The sequence below is a fragment of the Pollachius pollachius genome (genome assembly GCF_949987615.1).
Source record: "Pollachius pollachius genome assembly, chromosome: 3".
NCBI lineage: Eukaryota > Metazoa > Chordata > Actinopteri > Gadiformes > Gadidae > Pollachius > Pollachius pollachius.
This window is the reverse complement of record NC_136936.1, coordinates 44525035-44544571: the sequence shown is the minus strand read 5'-3', so window position 1 is coordinate 44544571 and position 19537 is coordinate 44525035. Positions and strand designations below refer to the sequence as shown.

The 19537-nt window shown below is 43.1% G+C and overlaps 1 protein-coding gene across 1 annotated transcript in view; it reads right to left on the bottom strand.

Annotated features, from left to right (window-relative positions):
• Window positions 1-2136: 2136 nt before the first annotated feature.
• LOC307072750 (transmembrane protein 163a-like) overlaps window positions 2137-19537 on the bottom strand; it is a 35416-nt gene continuing 18015 nt past the window's right edge. The window contains exons 3-8 of the mRNA XM_079732204.1: window positions 9373-9416; window positions 6954-7045; window positions 6019-6115; window positions 3741-3852; window positions 2590-2731; window positions 2137-2208 (exon numbers count right to left, since the gene is read on the bottom strand). Of these exons, the coding sequence (XP_079588330.1) occupies window positions 2148-2208; window positions 2590-2731; window positions 3741-3852; window positions 6019-6115; window positions 6954-7045; window positions 9373-9416 (548 nt within the window). The 3' untranslated portion in view covers window positions 2137-2147. The remainder of the gene's footprint in view (window positions 2209-2589; window positions 2732-3740; window positions 3853-6018; window positions 6116-6953; window positions 7046-9372; window positions 9417-19537) is intronic.

The following is a 19537-nucleotide window of genomic DNA, read 5'->3' as shown; positions in this document are numbered from 1 at the left end:
TTTAGATACATGACGTCCTCTTCACCTAGTGCAGACAGATCAGGTCTCTGAAAATCAGTCATCCATGTGCTTGTCAGTGTGTAAACATTGGGCCTTCCAGGGGACCGGTTTGAAACTGATTGTCTTCTATTCACCAGACGGGTACAGAAATACAGCTACAGGGGAGCATTTACATATCGGTGTGTTGTTGATGAGTAGAAACGGCCTGAAAAGGATTCACACCTTCTATGGCGGACCGTTATTATTGATCGCTGTCATTTCCCCCCCAGGGCAGGAGGTTGTATAAACATTATTTCATAAAATGTTTATCTTCTATTCTTTTATGTATGAATTTATTGAATCCTCACAGTAAATAAACTCAGAATTCATAGGCTTCAGGTTTGAGAGTTACATCATTGAACGTTGTCAATCCCACAGTACTGTGAGATGTCATGGACTGCCTGCAGTAATCTTCAAAACCACAGAGATGGGAGCTACATGGTAATACTGACTAGTCTGTCACGTAAAGGCCAAACTGAACCTCAGCGTTGGGTCTCTACGTCACCCACGTAGCCTTCATAGGCCGCTGAAAGGCCAGCCTCGTCTTTCGTGCCATGTTTAGTTTCTGCGGTCCATTCATGATGGACAGTTTGAAGGAGGTTTGCTTAAATGTTCATTTGTACGACCCATCCTCCTCACATGATAAATATCACCGTATCATCCCGAATGAGTGACTTTGAGGTCTTTTGCCTTTTGACTATGCTCAACCACAGAAGTGGAAGCGGTAGACCCACCGCGTTCCCACGGGGACCTACCTCAACGTGGTAAAAACTCCTTATAGAGAATGGCAACCCCCAGACAGACATGAGTCTTATATGCAATGGGCGACTGTGACCCAAACAGTGTATTAAACATACGGTATGTTCACATTGTGCTCTTTCTATTTAGCAGCTGGAGATGATTCCAAGCAAAATCCATTTAAGATTTCAGTTAAATATCGTGAGAATCATTCACTATATATGCCAAACTTTGTCGGCCTTGCTAAAACTAGCTGATCCGTTATTTCACAGAGCTTTGCTTTATTATTTTTATAAATTATTCGTTTTTTGTTTGTAGCAAAACATTTAAAAATGTAAACAATACAAATATAAATAAAAACAAATGTCAATAAATATAAAGCGATGATGGCACATGAAAATGCTTGCAGGAAAAAAACTTTTTTGCAGGTTTGATTCAAAGAATTTGATGATAAATAATCAAAACTATATTGCTTAGAAACCATATGCAATATTATTATCAAAATAAATGGATTAACTTACGGTCTATATTATTCATGGCAAATGTAGTCCAATACCTCTTCCAGTATTGCTGAGGGAAATTAAATAAATCTTGAATTAACCATTTCTTTGCAAGAATATAAAATAATATACATGTACTTTTAAGTAATTTAATACATTCTTGTTTTCGTATATTTTACCGATAAACTTTTTTACATTTTACAATTTGCGCTTGGTCTATTTACCTGTTAATAATCTAAACTAAGGCTTTTCAAGTAACCTAAGTCATTAGTGCTTTTGGCACATCACTAATGAAACACATTTCTCTATACACAACATAACACTCGAAATCCAATAAGGTGTGAAAACGGCCAGCAATACCTATTCTAATCTTTCCTGGTCTATCAATTGAATTTCATCACGGTAAAAGTTAGGCTTGAATATTACAGCTATTACTCAAGATGTAGGACACTCAAACAGAACAATCACACCATATTCATCACACAGTTAATACCAAAAGGAAGTTAGATAAAACAAGGTTGTTTGAGCAATGGTGTGAAGTTAAATGACTTTTCAATCAAGCGGTTCTTTGTAGGCAGGTTCTATGTAGAAATTCAGTGAAGCAATGTTATCATCTCCACCTCAGGAAAATTAGCAGGTTAATATCAACTCTAATTCGGTGTCTTTTAGGCAGGAAGTTATCTGCCAAATACTGGAAAACACTTAAACATGAGCATAAACAATATTTATATCTGTGTGTGTTGTGGTACTATGTTGATCCTAAATGTACCATATATGCATTGTCCTGGGCGGAGGGAGGGGGTGGAGGAAGCAGGGCATGATGGGTAATGTAGTACGTGTGGCTCTGAGATGAGTTGAGCAGTGCAGTGGTCACTCAAAGCGCTCGTAGTTCCTGGTCTGTCTGACGCGGGGCACCATGTCTACCAGGAGCCTGTTAGTGGAGAAGAAGATTATCGACTGAATACACTCGCTCTTCAGAAAATGTAAAAACGGCGTTCAATGTTATAGACAAATGGCGACTGTTCTGGGCGTGTATTTGCGTAAACTACCAGGGTGGTTGCGGTATTCCAGCCTCCAACTGAAATGCACTGGGTTCAAACCTGTTTCTTAATGAGGTGTGAAAAAAAATTGCCCTTCTCATGTCTGCTAAATGACTAGTAAACAGCCCCAAAGATTTGACAAAGTAGTGTTATTCTTTTAAAACAAAGCCATTGTCTTTGTGTGGGTGTGTGTGTGTGTGTGTGTGTGTGTGTGTGTGTGTGTGTGTGTGTGTGTCCGTGTGTGTGTGTGTGTCCGTGTCCGGTTGCCTCACTTGATGCCGTAGGCGAGGATGATGAGTCCGATGAGGACCCCGATGGTCCCGTCTAGATACCACACGTCGGGGTGGTGCCTGTACACCTCTGCACTCACCAGGATGGAGAAGCCCATGGCGCCCCCCACCAGGGAGTTGAACGCTGTCACCGAAGAAGAACACCATGAGGGTCCACCTCGCCCATAGGCAGGTGCAGGGTTTGTCTGTGTGTGTGCGTTTGTGTGTGCATGTTTTGCCTGTGTGTGCTTGTTTGTGTGTGTGTGTGTGTGTGTGTTTGTGTGCACTTGATTGTGGGCGTGCATGACAGTACCTGTGTATTCACCTGTGTGTGTGTGTGTGTATGTGTGGTTGAACTTGTGTGTGTGTGGGTGTGTGTGTACGCAGGTGTTTGCACACAAGTGTGTGTGTGTGTGTGTGTATTTGCATCATTGGTTGACCCTGGACGAACTGTGTGTGAACCTGAAATAGACACCCATTGGGGATGACCCCCCCCCCCCCTTGAGTTTGGGAGGGGGTGTAGGGGGGTCGGATGGGCTGGGGGGCATGTAGCAGCCCTGAGGCTGTGGCCCCTGAACCGAAACACTACCTTCTACTGACTGTCTGGAGGGAAATAAACTAAAGCAAAACTCACTTTATTGGATTACGGCTCTGTGGAGTGACAGGCTAAAATTGGTTTGAGTCCTACCGAGGTGTGTGTCTGTGTATGTAAGTGTATTTTCATGAAGGTGATTTGACTTTTTGTTTAACCCTTCGGTGTGTGTGTGTCTGTGCTTGTGTTTGTCTGTGTGTAAGTGTATTTTCATGAAGGTAATTTGACTTTTTGTTTAACCCTTCGGTGTGTGTGTGTGTGTGTGTGTGTGTGTGTCTGTGCTTGTGTTTCTCTGTGTAAGTGTATTTTCATGAAGGTAATGTGACTTTATTTTCAATCTGGTGTGTGTGTGTGTGTGTGTGTGTGTTGGGGTGTGTCTGTGCCATAAGTTTGTCTTAATGTGTAAAGATTGTGGTATGTGAATACATTGTTTGCACATAGACACAAGACGATGCACATACTAAAATGAACATTCCATGGCGCTATGGTTGAATGTAATGAAATGTTATTTTTAAGAAAAAAATAAATTGGGATATTTGTGGTTGGTCAATCATTCACATACCGTCAGTCATTAGTGCGCGACTGGTCAGAACTCTTGCCAGCATGCACTTGAACACGGCGAGGATGAGACAGCTCAGGCCGCTCACTATAGACACGCTGAAGAGGAAGTCGTCCTACGGCAACAGAGAGAGGGACAAAATACACGGTCAGGAGGAGCTGGACAGGGACAATCTGATAGCTGCGATCCACTTTAGGGTCTGTCTAATGGATGTCTTAGTGTCATGGCACATGTCAGGAGAAATAGAATGGTTGGACACATTGCTTTAGATAAATGGATGGATAGACAGTTAGTTATATAATACAGACTGACTCATGGATGGATGGATGAATAGATTGATGAATGGATGATAAAAAGTTAGCATAGAGTTTTAAACAGACAGCAGGTAGACAGACAGATGGACGATTATTTAGACAGTTGTGAAGTATATTCAGATGGCGAGATAACAAGTATAGGCAGATGGAAGTATAGACAGATGGATGGACAGACAGCCTGGAGAAACATAGAAAGCAAACAATTCATACAGAAAAATTCTGAGAGACTTGACTTTAAGTCCATCCGGCCAAGGTCAGAGACAGGCTCATAGAGGAGGCTGAGGCCCACGCAATGTTGACTCAGACAGCAGTAACAAGCAGATCCTCTCTCTCATTCCCTCTCGCTTTTTCTCTCCCTGTCTTGCATTATATTCCACTCTCTCTCTCTCTCGCTCTCTGTCTGTCTCTCCCTCTCCCTGACATTTTCTTTCTTGCTCTCACCCTCCCTCTCTCTCTCCCCCTTTCTCTCTTTCTCTCTCTCTCTCTCTCTCTCTCTCTCTCTTTCTGTCTCTTTCTCTCTTATTTGAATTTGGAAGGTAGACTGGAATACAAACGACTATGAGGCAACAAAAGGAAATAAGCACACAATATATGGAGCAAAACATGGCAGTTGTTTTAAAAGTGAGTAGATTGTGCTTCTTTACTTTAGTGAGTGTGTGTGTGTGTTGTTGATGTGTTTGTGTGTGCGTGTGTTTGTGTGTGCACATGTGCGTGTTAAAATCTATGTGTGTGTGCGTGCCTGTCTGTGTGTGTGCGTTTGTGCTAGCAGCTGTTGCAAGCCAATCTGGGAGGCGAGGGTTTTAATCAGCCAGTCGGTACACAGGGCAGGAACACCGGACGTGATGGGCATCACTGATTGGTCGAGCCCTGGTGCCCCATCTTAATACAACATGAGTGCCTCAAGGAAGAGCAATCAAACCCCGGGCAACATTCACAACCTATTACTGGGATGCCAGAACTGACAAATGAGTCACCTATTAACTTTTCCTAAAAAGCGAAACCAGTGAATTATCATACTAATGATACACTATTGGGAAAAGGGTGAGCTACTTTAACCATAATAAAAAACATTTATAATAAAAGCAATATAACTATTTGTTTTTGCACGTACACATTTGGACAAAAAAAAACACAAACAAACACACACACACACACACACACACACACACACACACAAGCAAATACACCGTACACATCACTTGCACAGAAGTAATAGCCAAACCTGAGTGTGCAAAGATCAAACTCAGGTTTTGGAAAGAGCTTCTGATCTGGCATCAGGCCTCAGGTTATATTCCCACATGATGTGGGACCGTGTTGTTACCAATCACAGCACTCTTTGCATCAGGCCTTGAACATTGACACCTCCCTGTCCCCCATCCCAAATCCCCGTTAACTTAACATGCTTTCCATAATTTTGGAATACATTCATGAAGCAGGCAGTGTTTGTCAGTAGACTGCGCTTCTATTCTTCACCCCCTCTCAGCCTATATTGCACCTTGACAACACGTCCACCCTTCATGGGGGTCCCGTGAGGCCCAGAGTGATGGGGGGCGAATCTCTCTGACAAAGAGTCATGTTAAACAGATCTCAACACCTCAAGGCTGGCCTGTGAGTGTGGTTGTGTGTGTGTGTGTGTGTGTGTGTGTGTGTGTGTGTGTGTCTCCGCATGTTTGCAGAAGCACTTGGCAAGGCATTCGGAGGCTCATTGACGTCACTAAGTGGACCAAAGGGCTATAAAAAGGTGCTTGGTGCTCGGCGATGGCAGAGATTTCACATCACGCATATTCTAACAGTTTGCTGCTTACAAGAGAGTGTGTGTGTGTGTGTGTGTGTGTTGGGGGAGGTGGGGTTGTGTGTATTGGTGTGTGTATGTCTGTGTATGTGCGATCATGCGTTCATGTTGGAGGAAATGGGGAGTGGGGGGGTTGTGTGTGTGTGTGTGTGTGTGTGTGTGTTTGCGAACTTACCACTTCAGGAAGCAGTCTGGTGACCAGGTCATGCGAGGCTTTTCCTATTATGCAAATGGAGGACAGCACAAACAGAGCCCCCAACACAACACAGGCACTGTAGACACACAACATACAGACACATAAACATAAAATAGACACACACACACACAGACAACCACACCTCCCCCAACACGCATGCACACACACACAGAGACACATCATACATACATAACACAGAGACAACTCACAAACACACACACACACACACACACACAAACACACACACACACACACACACACACACACACACACACACACACACAGACAGACAAAGAATACAGAAACATATATGTCAGCACTGGTTCATTTACGTAGAGTATGTTTCCCTCAACCATCTTAAACAGATGAAACTACATGCAAACATATAAAGCATATTTTAATATTGGAAGTATAGAATTAATTGTAAGTCTGTGAATGAGTCTTGAAGGGACGGACCCAAGTACATGGTACATGTAATGTGTACGTGGTACAGACTGGAGTCTATTCACAGGCCTATCCATGCACCTACTTCCTACATCCCCTGCTTGTGATGCGTTGTGCGGGAGAACTACATAGAGGTACAGCAGGAAGCAGATCTGTCCTTTGCCCATGTATTCCTTCATGGCAGACCCTTATAAAAGGAGCGGGTCGGGTTGAGAGAAGAGGAGAGGAGTTCATCAGTTAACCTCCTTCCCTTCTCTCCCACTCCTCCGTTTCATGGTTGCTCAATTGTTGTACTTTTAACTACTTTTATTCATACCTATATCTACCTATTTATGATTTCAGAGTGTGTTCCCTCTGTGTGGGCTATTTGAGGGTTTAGAAATGTTGAATGTCATGTATAATCATCTTACTGCAGTCCTCGGGGATCGAACCCGGTACCCTTCGTTTCACCACCAGAGTGCTGTACTCACACATATTCCCGTTGAGCAGAGTGCACGGCCGCGGCGTTGTTGTAGCGCCACACCACGATGATGGATGACAGCACATCCAGCGAGGCCTCGAACTACACGCGCGCGAGCGCACAAACACACACACACACACAGATACACACACACACACACACACAGAAACATGCGCACACACACAGAGACATGCACCCACACACACCAAACGCACGCACACACACACACACACATACACAAACACATGCAAACACACACAAACATACACACAGACACACACATACACACACACATGCACACACACACATACACGCACACAGAAACATGCACACACACACACACACATACACACACATGCACACACACACAACACACACACACACACATACACACTCACACAAACACACACACACATACACACACACACACACACACACACACACACACACACAAAGGGGAGACAGGCGAGGAAGGAGAGAGCATGGCGTTAGAGGTGAGAGAACGTGAACAGGGGGGGGGGAGAAAGTGGGGAGAACAGGGAGGTTGGGGAGAGGGAGAGGAGAAGGGAGACAGAACAGGGAGATGACGGAGAGGAGTGGAGGGAGTGCAGGGCGTTTTGACGTCATGTAGAAAGTAAAAAAAAGTCGAGAAAAAAAAGCAAGTGACAAAGTTTCTATTTTTGTTCTGAAATAACCGTGATGGCTCTCCTGTCTTTTTTCAGCTCTAAATCACGGATGAAACTGTTTTTCCTTAGTTTGTTTTGATCTCAACGTCACATCCCTGCATGTTGTTGCCATGGTATCTAACGTCAAACCCCCTTTTTTTTTGCCACCAACTAGAAACGGAAAAAAAATAGCAATAACTTTTAATTAAGTTATTTCAGAAACATCATCGGTCTTAGCTCCCACACCCACAGTCCCCAGCATCTCCAGTTATTCCATCCCCACCGACTAAAGCCCATCCATAAAGCAGCTCGGACAGTAGCCTGCGGCTTTGGCTTCACTATAATTTCCTTGAGGAAAGATTATATTTGATACCAGTGACATTTGCTGGCCCTGGGCCGGAACCAAGCTGGCTTCACATCAAGATATCACCTGTCATTTTAAAACGTTTCTGGGACTTTTCTGTACTACTTTCACATGTCATGGAGTGAGCCCTGGCTGGTAGTTGTGTGCTCATGATTGAGCCTTCTTCTTTATTTGCTTCACACTGTTTGTGTAGCCCTTTTCATTTCCCGATGTTGAAGTCTATGTTCAAAGGAATAGGTTGATATCTTGCACCTGCTCCACAGACAAACGCCAACCCGCTGCAGCTACAAGGAGAACTGTTCTATATACTAACTGTTGGGAAGCTGTGTAATTGACTATGTATTCATCTAGTTTGAACCTTGTGTGCTGGTCAATTTCCTCCCTGCCGTGTATACCTGCTTCACTCTCAGCAGTAAACCGTGAGATGTCTTGATGGTTTGCTCAATGCCCGTTTCTCAAGCTTTGGAGAATATCTCTAGAGACTTTTCTCACGCCAGCGGGCAGATCTTCCCACGTACACGGTATATATTCTTTACGTATCTGATAATCTTATCTGATACTGTAGAGTGACCCCTGCCTCATGTCACATTGATGCCGGTGCCAGGCTTTGCTTACAGAAAACCATCCTGGACAAGAGAACTCAGCTACAGTAGACGACAGCTAGAATCCGTGCATAACAACACTGAAGGTTCATAAGATATGATAAAATATCTCTCTAGTAATCCTGAGATGGAGATTCAGCTGTGACAGCAGCAAAATACAATGAAGAAATTCAAAGCAGAAGCAGAATATCTCCACTTTTTGTGTAGTTACATTTGTTGCGTGACGATGACGATGTATTGAGTCTTCTACTCTTCTGTTAGATTTAGTTTTGGATTGATTCTGCTACAAGAAGAATACCTTCAGGCTTGGATGTGCTGTCATTAAACTTCTGAATTGAATTGAATGGAGATTGGGGTTGGGAGAGAAGTGGAATATAAGAAAGTAAACTATGTATTTACATCTCGCTATTAATCATTTCTTAATTTATCCAATTAGCAAATTATTGTTACCGCAGCAACTTGAATGTACAGGTCAGGTCATAACAGCAGATAGGGGATCAGTGCTCAAGGATTCCTGTAGGTCTTTAAAAACGTCTTTTTATCAGATGTTTTAGTCCCTTAGAAGTAAAAGTTAAGTGATGAGAATAATTCTTGACCTTGAAACGTATTAATAAACATAAATAAGGTCTAAGACTCAGATTCAAAATGTCTGCCCCCTGTTCTCTGCCTTGTTATCTTGGTGACAAAGGGGACCAATAGGACTCTGGAAAAGGTGTTTGGTAATAAATCACAGATAGTCTAAAGGCATAACTAATTGATTGATCACCACAGGGGGCTAAGAGTGGAGAGGAAACTCACCGCAAAACCGAAGGCTGAGGCACTGTGCTTCATAAAGGAAACGGCTGGAGAGAGAGAGAGAGAGAGAGAGAGAGAGAGTGAGCGAGAGAGAGATTATTATTACAATACTAAACAAATAGTATAATATACAATATAATCATTCAATGAAACATTAATATCTAAAATAGTGGAATACTGAAATAACATAATACTGAAAATATAGTGCAAATCATATCGGAACAAAGTGTGGTGAGTTGCTAGATGTAAACATTGAATACATGTCTACCTTTAAAGTCAGAGGGGGTATCTTCCTTGTGCATACATTACATTTACCACCCAGTATTTTAAATCACTGACTGCAGGTTAGAGCGAAGATTCATCACAGATTTATATACCTGCAGGACCGGGAATGGGAGCTCTGCAGTGCTCTGAGTGCATTATTTATATAAAACTACCGGCAGATTGCAGACTAAACAGATTTCTCTGAAATTGGAGCATGCAGAGTCTTATTTTAGTCTCTGTTAATCTTACTTCTTGAGTGCCCTGAAAGTACTTAACAAGATTGATGTGTTGATGTGTCTATCTTTGGGGTTTTAAATAGATATTACATAAAATAACATTAATGGATGAGCTGTGGTTTCGTACAAATCTATTTAATATAGATGTTACTGTTACAATAACAACTATGTAAATAAAACAAACATTTAACGTAGGTGGACCATTACTGCATCATTATCATAATGGTTGAAACAAGCAAGATAATACAAACATTTTACGTAGGTTGAACCATTACTGCCTCATTATCAGAAACAAATACTTTCGGATAATGTGACCCACCAAATTATAGGTTACCATTCTGGTTGGACTCCTAATAATTGTGAATTGTGACTAAAATAGCTCGGAGGGGAAGTCAATTCAGAGAACATCTGCTACAAACGCTGGACATTGTCTTGCTCCAATTCCCCCTTTAGGCTCATGCTCATGCACCACAATCATTTCTCTAAACTGTATTAGTCACTCTTTTATATTACTATTTAGTAATTTAACATTCAACTAAATGTCTATATATTTTGTGATTTTTCTTACAGTTCATTAAGGAGCAGGTAGAAGTTAGGCATCTTGCTCAAGGATGCCTATAGGTTATACTGCAGACATTGGGTTTTGAACCCTTCACCTTTCACCAGAGAGTCAAACACCCTAACAACAAGGGCTAGACTATCCTGCACATTATTCAAACTTGCAGTGTAATCGCCTTGTAATGGTGGCTGTTAAGTCTTAAAACGTTGGTCGGTACTGTTCCCGAAACATTGATCAGTCATGAAATGGTATTCTGTGCAGTAGAAGACAAACACCTGGAAGCAATCCAACACTATGGACATGGTGTGACCAAGTGGGTTGCTTGGGTGCAGAGAGTGTTGTCAGATGAACGTGTGAACAAGGAGAACAGGAAGTTCTCCTTGAACAGGAGAAATGTGTGTTATTATTTTGGTTGGTGTTGGAGTCTCGCGCTTTCTGACCCTGCCCTTGTCCTGTAGTAACTGATTCTGATGGTTTAATTTATTCTCATTAATCTCTCTCTCTCTCTCTCTCTCTCTCTCTCGACTCTTCCCCCCCCTCTCTCTCTCTCTTTCTCTCTCTCTCTCTCTCTCTCTCTCTCTCTCTCTCTCTCTCTCTCTCTCTCTCTTTCTCTCTCTCTCTTGCCAATAGACGAAAAAATATATATATTTAATTATACTTTAATTCATATGATGCAAACACTCAAAACATGCTGGAAGACTGTACACTGTATCTCTCTCACACTTTTGTTCATTCTCTGTTCTCTGTTCTTTATCTTTCTGTTCAATTCAAATGGCTTTATGGCACATTTCCATTGGCAATGCAAAGCAAAATAAGATGGATCTTGAAGTCAGTATGATAGAGCCCTCTCCCTCTGTATCTCTCTCTCTCTCTCTCTCTCTCCCTCTCTCCCTCTTTCTCACTCTATGTTCCTCTCCATCTCTCTACCTCACTCTCTCTCCCTCTCCCTCATTCCAGGACGCAGTCCCAGTTGATGTGGCATCAGCCGTCAAATCACCATGGTAACGGGAGATTCGAGGGCAAGCCAGACAGTTTGTTTGAACGTACCCAAGCTTTCATCTTCCTCTGTTCTCCTTCTCCCTTATCCTCCCTCCTGTATCCATCCCCCTCATCACTCTTCCCCACCTTTCCCCTTCCATCCCTTTTATCTACTTATAAGGCGACACTCTCATTAGCCGGAGATTAAACAACATTTACTTACCATAGCTCACCTTTGTAATTAATGTTGAAGTCAATCGAGTTGAACAAACGACTTACTTTCTTAAACTAGTTACTTAAATGAACTAGTTGGTACCCAAGGTGTTTCAGACACCAATCATGAAGTATTTGAAATATGATCACATGATCTTTAGACTCATTATCTATGATTAAAAATCCAAAAGCACAATGTCTTGGAGTGACAGGGCACTTCATTGGTATTGCACTTGTTATTGCACTGTAAGAATGAAAGTAATGGTTTCAGTTAAAATAAGAGGAAGAAAGAAAGATTAATAGTGTAATTAAAATAGAAAGCTGAAAACAGATAACACACACATACAGATACACACTTGTGCACCATTATACACAAACAGACACACCACAGGGAAGCTGGCTGACTGTTTTGGTCCATCTGGAGGCTAGTATAAAAATATTCTGTGTGTTGTATCTGTTTGTGTTTGTGTGTGTGTGTGGGTGTGTGTGTGTGTGTGTGTGTGTGTGTGTGTCTGTGTATGCAACATGCATGCCAACATGTAAAGATGTTACTTTGGTATGTGTTTGAAGTGTTTGTGTTGTTTGCACATGCATGTGTGCGTGTGCGTATGTGTGTGTATGTTTACAGCCGTGTTTTCTTGTCAGAAAGGCTCCACATCCAAGATTCCTCCTGCCTCAGTTTATACATTGAATCCATCTAGCTCTCGCTTTCATTATAACAAACATCTAGGCCATTTTAAGACGTATGGACTGGTCCTGATTAAATAATGTGCCTGAGAAATATCTTCTGGTTCCTTCGGTCGGTGATGGCTCATTAAAATGCGTTCAGCTCGGTTTCTTATAATCACTGACTTCATAATCAAGTTTTCTTTGAAGTAGTTTTGCCTCATGGTCTTATTATGCAAGTACTTGAGGTCTGATTAAGATACTTTTTTTGTCTTTTTGAAGTCGGCAATCTGGACTTTCCTAGGTCACCTTTAAACGAAAATGGCACTTTTGCCCTCATTAGCTAATTTCTGGTGAGGAATTTTCACTGTGTTCATTGAAAGACAGCTAAGTGTCATAGACCACTAGATGTTGCCAATTCTGACTTTCTGTTCTGTGTGTTTTCCGTCTAATTATGTCTCTTGTTAAGCAGACTAACCTGCCCCCTGCTAATTAGTCATGTGATTTGTTCAGCCATTTTGTCTCACAGTATTTAAGCCTGATCTTTTCACTCTGTCTCTGTTGAGTCTTCACTGAACCCCCGTGAGTAAACCTTAGTCTTGAACAGTGTATTTTGGATTTGCTGATTGCCTTCTTGTACTGGACTGTTTTTCTACTCTGAGTTTTGGATTACCCTGTGGATTTGTTTGCTCTTTCTGGATTGATCTTTTGTGTTTTGTTTTTTTTGGAATTTTTGGACTGAGTTTGTTTTTGGATCTTCTGAGCTTTATTGGAACTATATTTGTCTGAGGAATAAATACCTTAAAACTTATCCTGCTTTTGCTTTGAGTCACCCTAGCTTTCTGTGTACCAAACCGTGACAGCATGTTTTGCACTTTATCACAGTCCAGTCAAATATAATTCCTCCTTTTATCCCGTGATAATATCCTTTGTTTTTTTGGGAACACATATTACTGAAGTAAATAAGTAAAATTTAAGGAAAGTGGTCGTCTAAAAAAAAAACTATTTTTCTACCGTTGAGGTGCAGCAACTGAATCAATCATGGGACAAATCCCACAAAAGCAGACCACGTCTTTTCACAAGTAGATACCAAATACGTGTGTACCCTGTCCCACGGATGGGAACCTAAAGCAGAAGTCCCAGAGGTGTGTCTGGGGGATGTAGTTCAGTGGATGTGGATACGGGTTTGTCACAGTGACGGGGGTTGACCCTTGAATGTATCGAGCCCTGATACACCCTGAGTTTGTCTGTTGGTCAGAAGGTCAAGGCCCTCAGGGGCCATACCCGGGTAACACTGTCTGGAACTCATCCTCATAAATGGACAGGCTTTCTCTCTCCATTCTCAGTGGCAGTTGGCCATTAAATCTGACACTTTTTCACAATACTAAAAACAAGGGACTTACTTTAAAGTCTGAACCAGTTGGACAAATGAAAAAAACGATATGAATCTTGTAACTTGCGTTTCTTTACCTAAACGATTTTGGGCTCTTCTATTGAAGATTTAGTACAAACATGTGTAACATTTGATGGATGTTTTTATCCAAAAGGCCTGAATATACCTGCACAGACTGCACACTAAAGTACACATAGTCTTTGGTGGTCCCAGAATGAATTAAACCCCTTACCGTGGCTCTGTTATAACCATGTATACCTCTACCATACCCCTTCCATTCCCATGGAGGTAATATTGATTCAAAGAGTGTTGACATCCACCCAAGATATCATAAGATGCTTTGGCTCAGAGCAGCCACCAAATGACATATATTTAAGTTTCAGGTTTTTTGTTGAGGGAATGCCGCCGATCCTGCATACCAAGTATCTTGCACTAAAGTACTTGCTTTCAACAGCCACGTCTCTCCAAATACCTGCCGGTATTTCCTGATGGGGAAGAGAGAGCGCTATTGGTAAATGCTGACAATATATATCCATACCAAATTAGGTCAGCAGCCAGGGATCTATAAGCCCTTACGTGTGACATACTACATTCCAGGAACAACCCCCCCACCCCACCCCCAACAGTCGGTGTGGCTAAGCGGACCTGACCCACATGTGTTGTTCGGTGTAGTCGCGTGTGTGTAATGAACTCGTCCATGTGGAGATGTGATGTTCCAAAGCATATGAGGTATGCTCATATGACTTGGAATGGCATAGTCGGAACGAGTAGTAGTAGTAGTAGTAGTAGTAGTAGTAGCAGTATTAACACTGCCAGGGTTAGGGGTTCAATTCCAACTGGGGCCACCCAAGCGTACAATGTATGCACTCAGGTTATGTAAGCAGCTTTAGATTACAGCGTCCACCAAATGGTATACATAACCTATATCTCAATCATGTTATGTACAGATCGATGAGATTCATTTTATTATTTGCCTATCATGAGCGATGGGCCATGTTCACATAGCCGCAATTTTGGTTCCATCTTGGTTCAAAACGCTAGGAGGGTGGGCTGAACTGAATGTGGAATTCTGCTTTCAGTCCCCCACACCCTTCTAGTGTTTAGAACAAAGATGGCCACTAGCCATGTGGTGGAAACCTTCATCCAAAGCGTTCCAACACTGAGATGCATTCTTAGCATGCTTGGCATGAGTGGGGAGGGGCTGCACTCTTCTCCTTTCTTCAGCAATGGAATTGATTCTTCAGGATGAGATGGAATTAATTAGTGTGCAGAGGGAGAGCGAGAGAGAGAGAAAGATATGCAAATCATCTGCTCATTGCAGCACAACTGCTAATTAGATTTGAAATCGTGTACACATCATCAGACCAAAACACCAGCGAGGTTCAGTAACAAGTACACAGGAACTAATCGCATAGAAGTTTCATACCCTCACCCTTAGTAGCAAGAACTTTCGGCTGAATCCATAGTTCATGCAAGTGGCGGGCAATTTTAAGACTACCTGAGTATGAGTGCATTGAAGGAATGTAGGTGGCCTTTAGATGACCTGGATACAATTGTGACAGGATGAAAGATAGCGCCTGACGATAGCCTTCTAGAAAACTCTTGTGGGATCGGGGAAACCATGGGAAGGAGAACACTAGGACGGCTGCCTCAGAGATCAACATTGAATACTAAACGGGCACTCAATGTATGTCTGTCAGGGAGCTAAAAATCGTTGGAAGCACGCACACAACCGCACACTCAGACACATACACACACACATATCACAGTTTAACGCCAACATTATTGTATTTCTCTGATGAAGTGGACATAGCTGTCTACTGTTTCGTCCCTTAAAATAATAGATGGGCCTCCTGTCGGCAGGCTCAGCGGGAAGAGACAGATAAGGAGACAATGTTAGTACAGCGGGAGAGGAGGCTTTCTCTCTCTCTCTTCCTCTCTCTTCCCTCTCTCTCTCTTTATGAGCACTGCAAAATTGCTGAATCATGACTTCTAGTTGAGATCCTCTGGATTCGAATGGACTAATTTGGGGTGATGTGTAAAGTTGGGAAAAGGACAACAAATTCAGAGTGAAATGAAAAAATGTAACAGTCAAATGTGTTGTTCTACTTCAAATCAAACTGGCAGTAATATCCTCATCCACTTCCTGCCATCCGGTGTGTGACTGTGTGTGTTTGGGTGTGTGTCAGAGAGAGACACACGTTTGTGTTTGTGTATGAGTGAGAGACAAATGCGGGCATGTGTGTATATTAGTATGTGTACATGTTTGTGTTTGTGAGCTAAACAGACAGACGCATTGCGTGTGTGTACATGTCTGCATGTGTGTGTTTGTGTGCGCGCGTTTGAGAGAGAGAAACGTGTGTGTTTCTGTGTGTGCCGAGCTCTGTCAATCGATCCAAGTCTTGCTGAGACTTGACACTTGTGTGTGTGTCACTTCCAATGTGTTGTTTGTTCATCAGCGACGCAAGTACCCGTGACGGAGGCTGACAAGGCCAGGGAATTGAAGTAGGGTTGTGTGTGTGTGTGTGTGTGTGTGTGTGTGTGTGCATGTGTTTCTGTGTGTGCATGTGTTTGTATTTCTGCGTGCATACGCGTGTGTGTGTGTGTGTATGTGTATGTGTGCGTGCATGTGTTTGTGTGTGTGTATGTGTGTGTATTTGTATTTGTTGGTTTGTGTGTGTGTGTGTGTGGGTGCGTGCGTGTGTGTGTGTGTGTGTGTGTGTGTGTGCATGTGTTTGTATTTCTGCGTGCATACGCGTGTGTGTGTCTGTGTGTGTATGTGTACGTGTGCGTGCATGTGTTTGTGTGTGTATGTGTGTGTATTTGTATTTGTTGGAGTGGGGGGGTTGTGTGTGTGTGTGTGTGTGTGTGTGTGTGAGTGTGTGTGTGTGTGTGATGGAGCAGACAGGAGCTGAGCAGTGGATGATGGAGGGGAGGAAAAGGGACAAGGCCATGGGCAAATGAAACAGGAGAACCATGGGGAAATGGGAGGCTAAACATGAAAGTGCCAGTGAACCCAAAAGCGAGTTTTGTTTTGTTTGAAACACCTTGGTATTCTATGTTCTTTATCATCGTAACGTATGCCATTCGTCCGTGTTACTAAAATAATTCCAACATTTAGAAGAAACTGCTATCAAATCTTTCTCTCCATAGCCAGAGGACAGAAGGTCATGGTTTGCAGATATTTTTTGCATAACGGTGTGTGGAGCATAGAGCATTGCTCATTATAATGCTCTTATTCAACGACGCGTAGTTGCTTAAACATTTATTTCCTAAAGTTCTAGTGGGTCGTAACCATGGGGATTACACATCCCCCTCCTTCCGGGAACCAATTTGTGAAATCTCACAGTGTTAGAATCCGAGCTGAAAAGGGGACTCACTTACACTTACACACAAAAAAAGAGACGGACACAACGAAAAGGAATAAGGAAACATAGAATCAGTGTTGGCACTAATTGGCCAGCTATGCGTTCACACATGCAAGGATTCTGACTCTGGATTCAGTTGACCTCAACACTCTAAACGGTGGCTAAACGGCTTCCTCTCTTCTCTTCTCCTCTTTTAAGTCACCTCCCATATGCTTGTATTTTATCCTGATTATTCTCCAGATATCTTTGCTCAAAGCAAGACTGACGTCCCGCCAGCACCTAACCACCTGATCAGCTCTTGCACAGCTGTGGAACACTCATTATCAACTGAGAAATGATCCCCCTCGCTCTCTCTGCATCTCTGTCTCTCGCCCTCTCTTTCATTCTCTCTGTCTCTCTACCTCCTATTCTCTCCCTCGCTCGTCTGTTCTATTAATGTAAGTGCCAAGCTGTTCTTGGAAGTAGATGTGTGGTGTGTGTGTGTGTGTGTGTGTGTGTGTGTGTGTGTGTGTGTGTGTGTGTGTGTGTGTGTGTGTGTGTGCATTTCTGTGTGCGTGAGTGCATGTGTGTGCGAGTCTGTTCATGTGTTCATACTATTTATCTGGCTATCACCTTCATCACTTGTCATCACCTGCAGCAGGTTCTTATTTTACCTCCTGGTTCCAAACATGGGAGCACGATAGGGTCCTTACACAGTAGAACACACTGGAACACAGCAGACTTCATAAACCCTGACAGCCCATAGGGCTCAGAACCGTAGAGACACACACAGTGGACGCTATAAGTCCATCCCCCCGGTCCAGCAATCACGCTCCAGTCCAGTAAACAACAGCAAGATAGGAAGCACAAAGAGCAGCCAGTATCCAACTGAGGGAAGGGTTTGAGCCACACAGAAATATGATTCTGTCTGCTTCCTCCTGTCCGCTCCCGGGCAGACGGCCGATGGAGCGGTGTGAGGCTGACTTACATTACAAGTTGGAAAGAGTTAAAGAGAGCTGGGAGGGAGGGAGGGAGGAAGGGGGAGAGAGAGGGAGAGGGAGGGAGAGAGAGAGAGGATATAGAGGGAGTTAGAGAGAGAGAGAGAGAGAGAGAGAGAGAGAGAGAGAGGGAGAGAGAGAGAGAGGGAGAGAGAGAGAGGGAGAGAGAGAGAATTCTAGATATGGAGAGAGAAAGCAAGAGGGAGAGAAAAAAAATGAGAGAGAGTGAGAGGTTGAAAAGGGAGATACAGTAAAAGCAAGAGATAGGGAGAGCATGAGAGGTTGAAAGAGAGAGAGAAGGGGAAAGACAGAGTGACCCTACCCTGGGCTGTCTTTCAACCACAGGAGCTCCTTAATGTATCAGCTGTAGTGTATGAATCCTTAGCCAGACACCTGGAGCTCTGGCAGGAGAATTGGAGCCGTACCGTGACGCCCGTGGATGGACAGCCATTTATTACCAGGCTAAATAAAACCGCTTCAGCTGCAGACCTGGGGCTCATACAACACACACCTTATGAAGAACAAAGAACAGAGGCCGGGGTACCAGGTGTGAGTGTGTGTGTGTGTGTGTGTGTGTGTGTGTGTGTGTGTGTGTGTGTGTGTGCGTGTGTGTGTGTGCTTGTGTGTGTATGTGTGTGAGGGTGTCAACCAGGTGTTAACAACATGTGGCCTCAATAATGGCATTTTGTAAGCATGATCTAATATGCTCATTCAAATGTCACATAGAACTGAATCTTTGTGTGTGTGTATGCGTGTGTCTGTTTGAGTGTCTGTGTGGGTGTGTGTGTGTGTGTGTGTGTGTGTGTGTGTGTGTGTGTGTGTGTGTGTGTGTGTGTGTGTGTGTGTGTGTGTGTGTGTGTGTGTGTGTGCGTGCGTGCGTGTGTGTGTGGCAACTCAGATCTAATCAATCGGGAAACAACAGACCGAAAGCCTCTGTTTTTCAAACAGCTGTCTCAGTGGGACACAACCACCAATCACTGTCATGCACAGATGCACAAACAAAGATATCAGAACCAACAGATTACAATCACACAAACATAGAATGCATGAAATGCTGTGCATAGTAGACTTTCATCCAATATATACAAGGAAACAAACACACAAAAATTGAGTCACATGTATTCAAACAAACATGTACGAATCTCTCAGAAAATGCACACATGCAATTATATAATATATGAATAACTCACACACATACACACACACACATACACGTACTTGCAAGTTTCAGCTACATCATCCAACATGGCTGCCGTGGGCAGCTGTAAAATTAGGTGTTTAATAATTCAGAACTTTTCAGCTAGCCGCTTGGTCTAGAGTTCTGACCCAGAGCCTGCAGGAAACACTCTGGACTCTCTTTCTCTCGCTTTTCTCTCTGCTCTCTCTCTCTTCTTTCTCCCCTCCTTCTCTCGCCTCCATTCTCTGTCATTCTCTTTTCTTCTCTCCCTCTTTTCTCTCCTTCTCTGCCCCTCCTCTCCTCCTCTCCTCCCTTTCTCTATACATTCTCCTTCAGG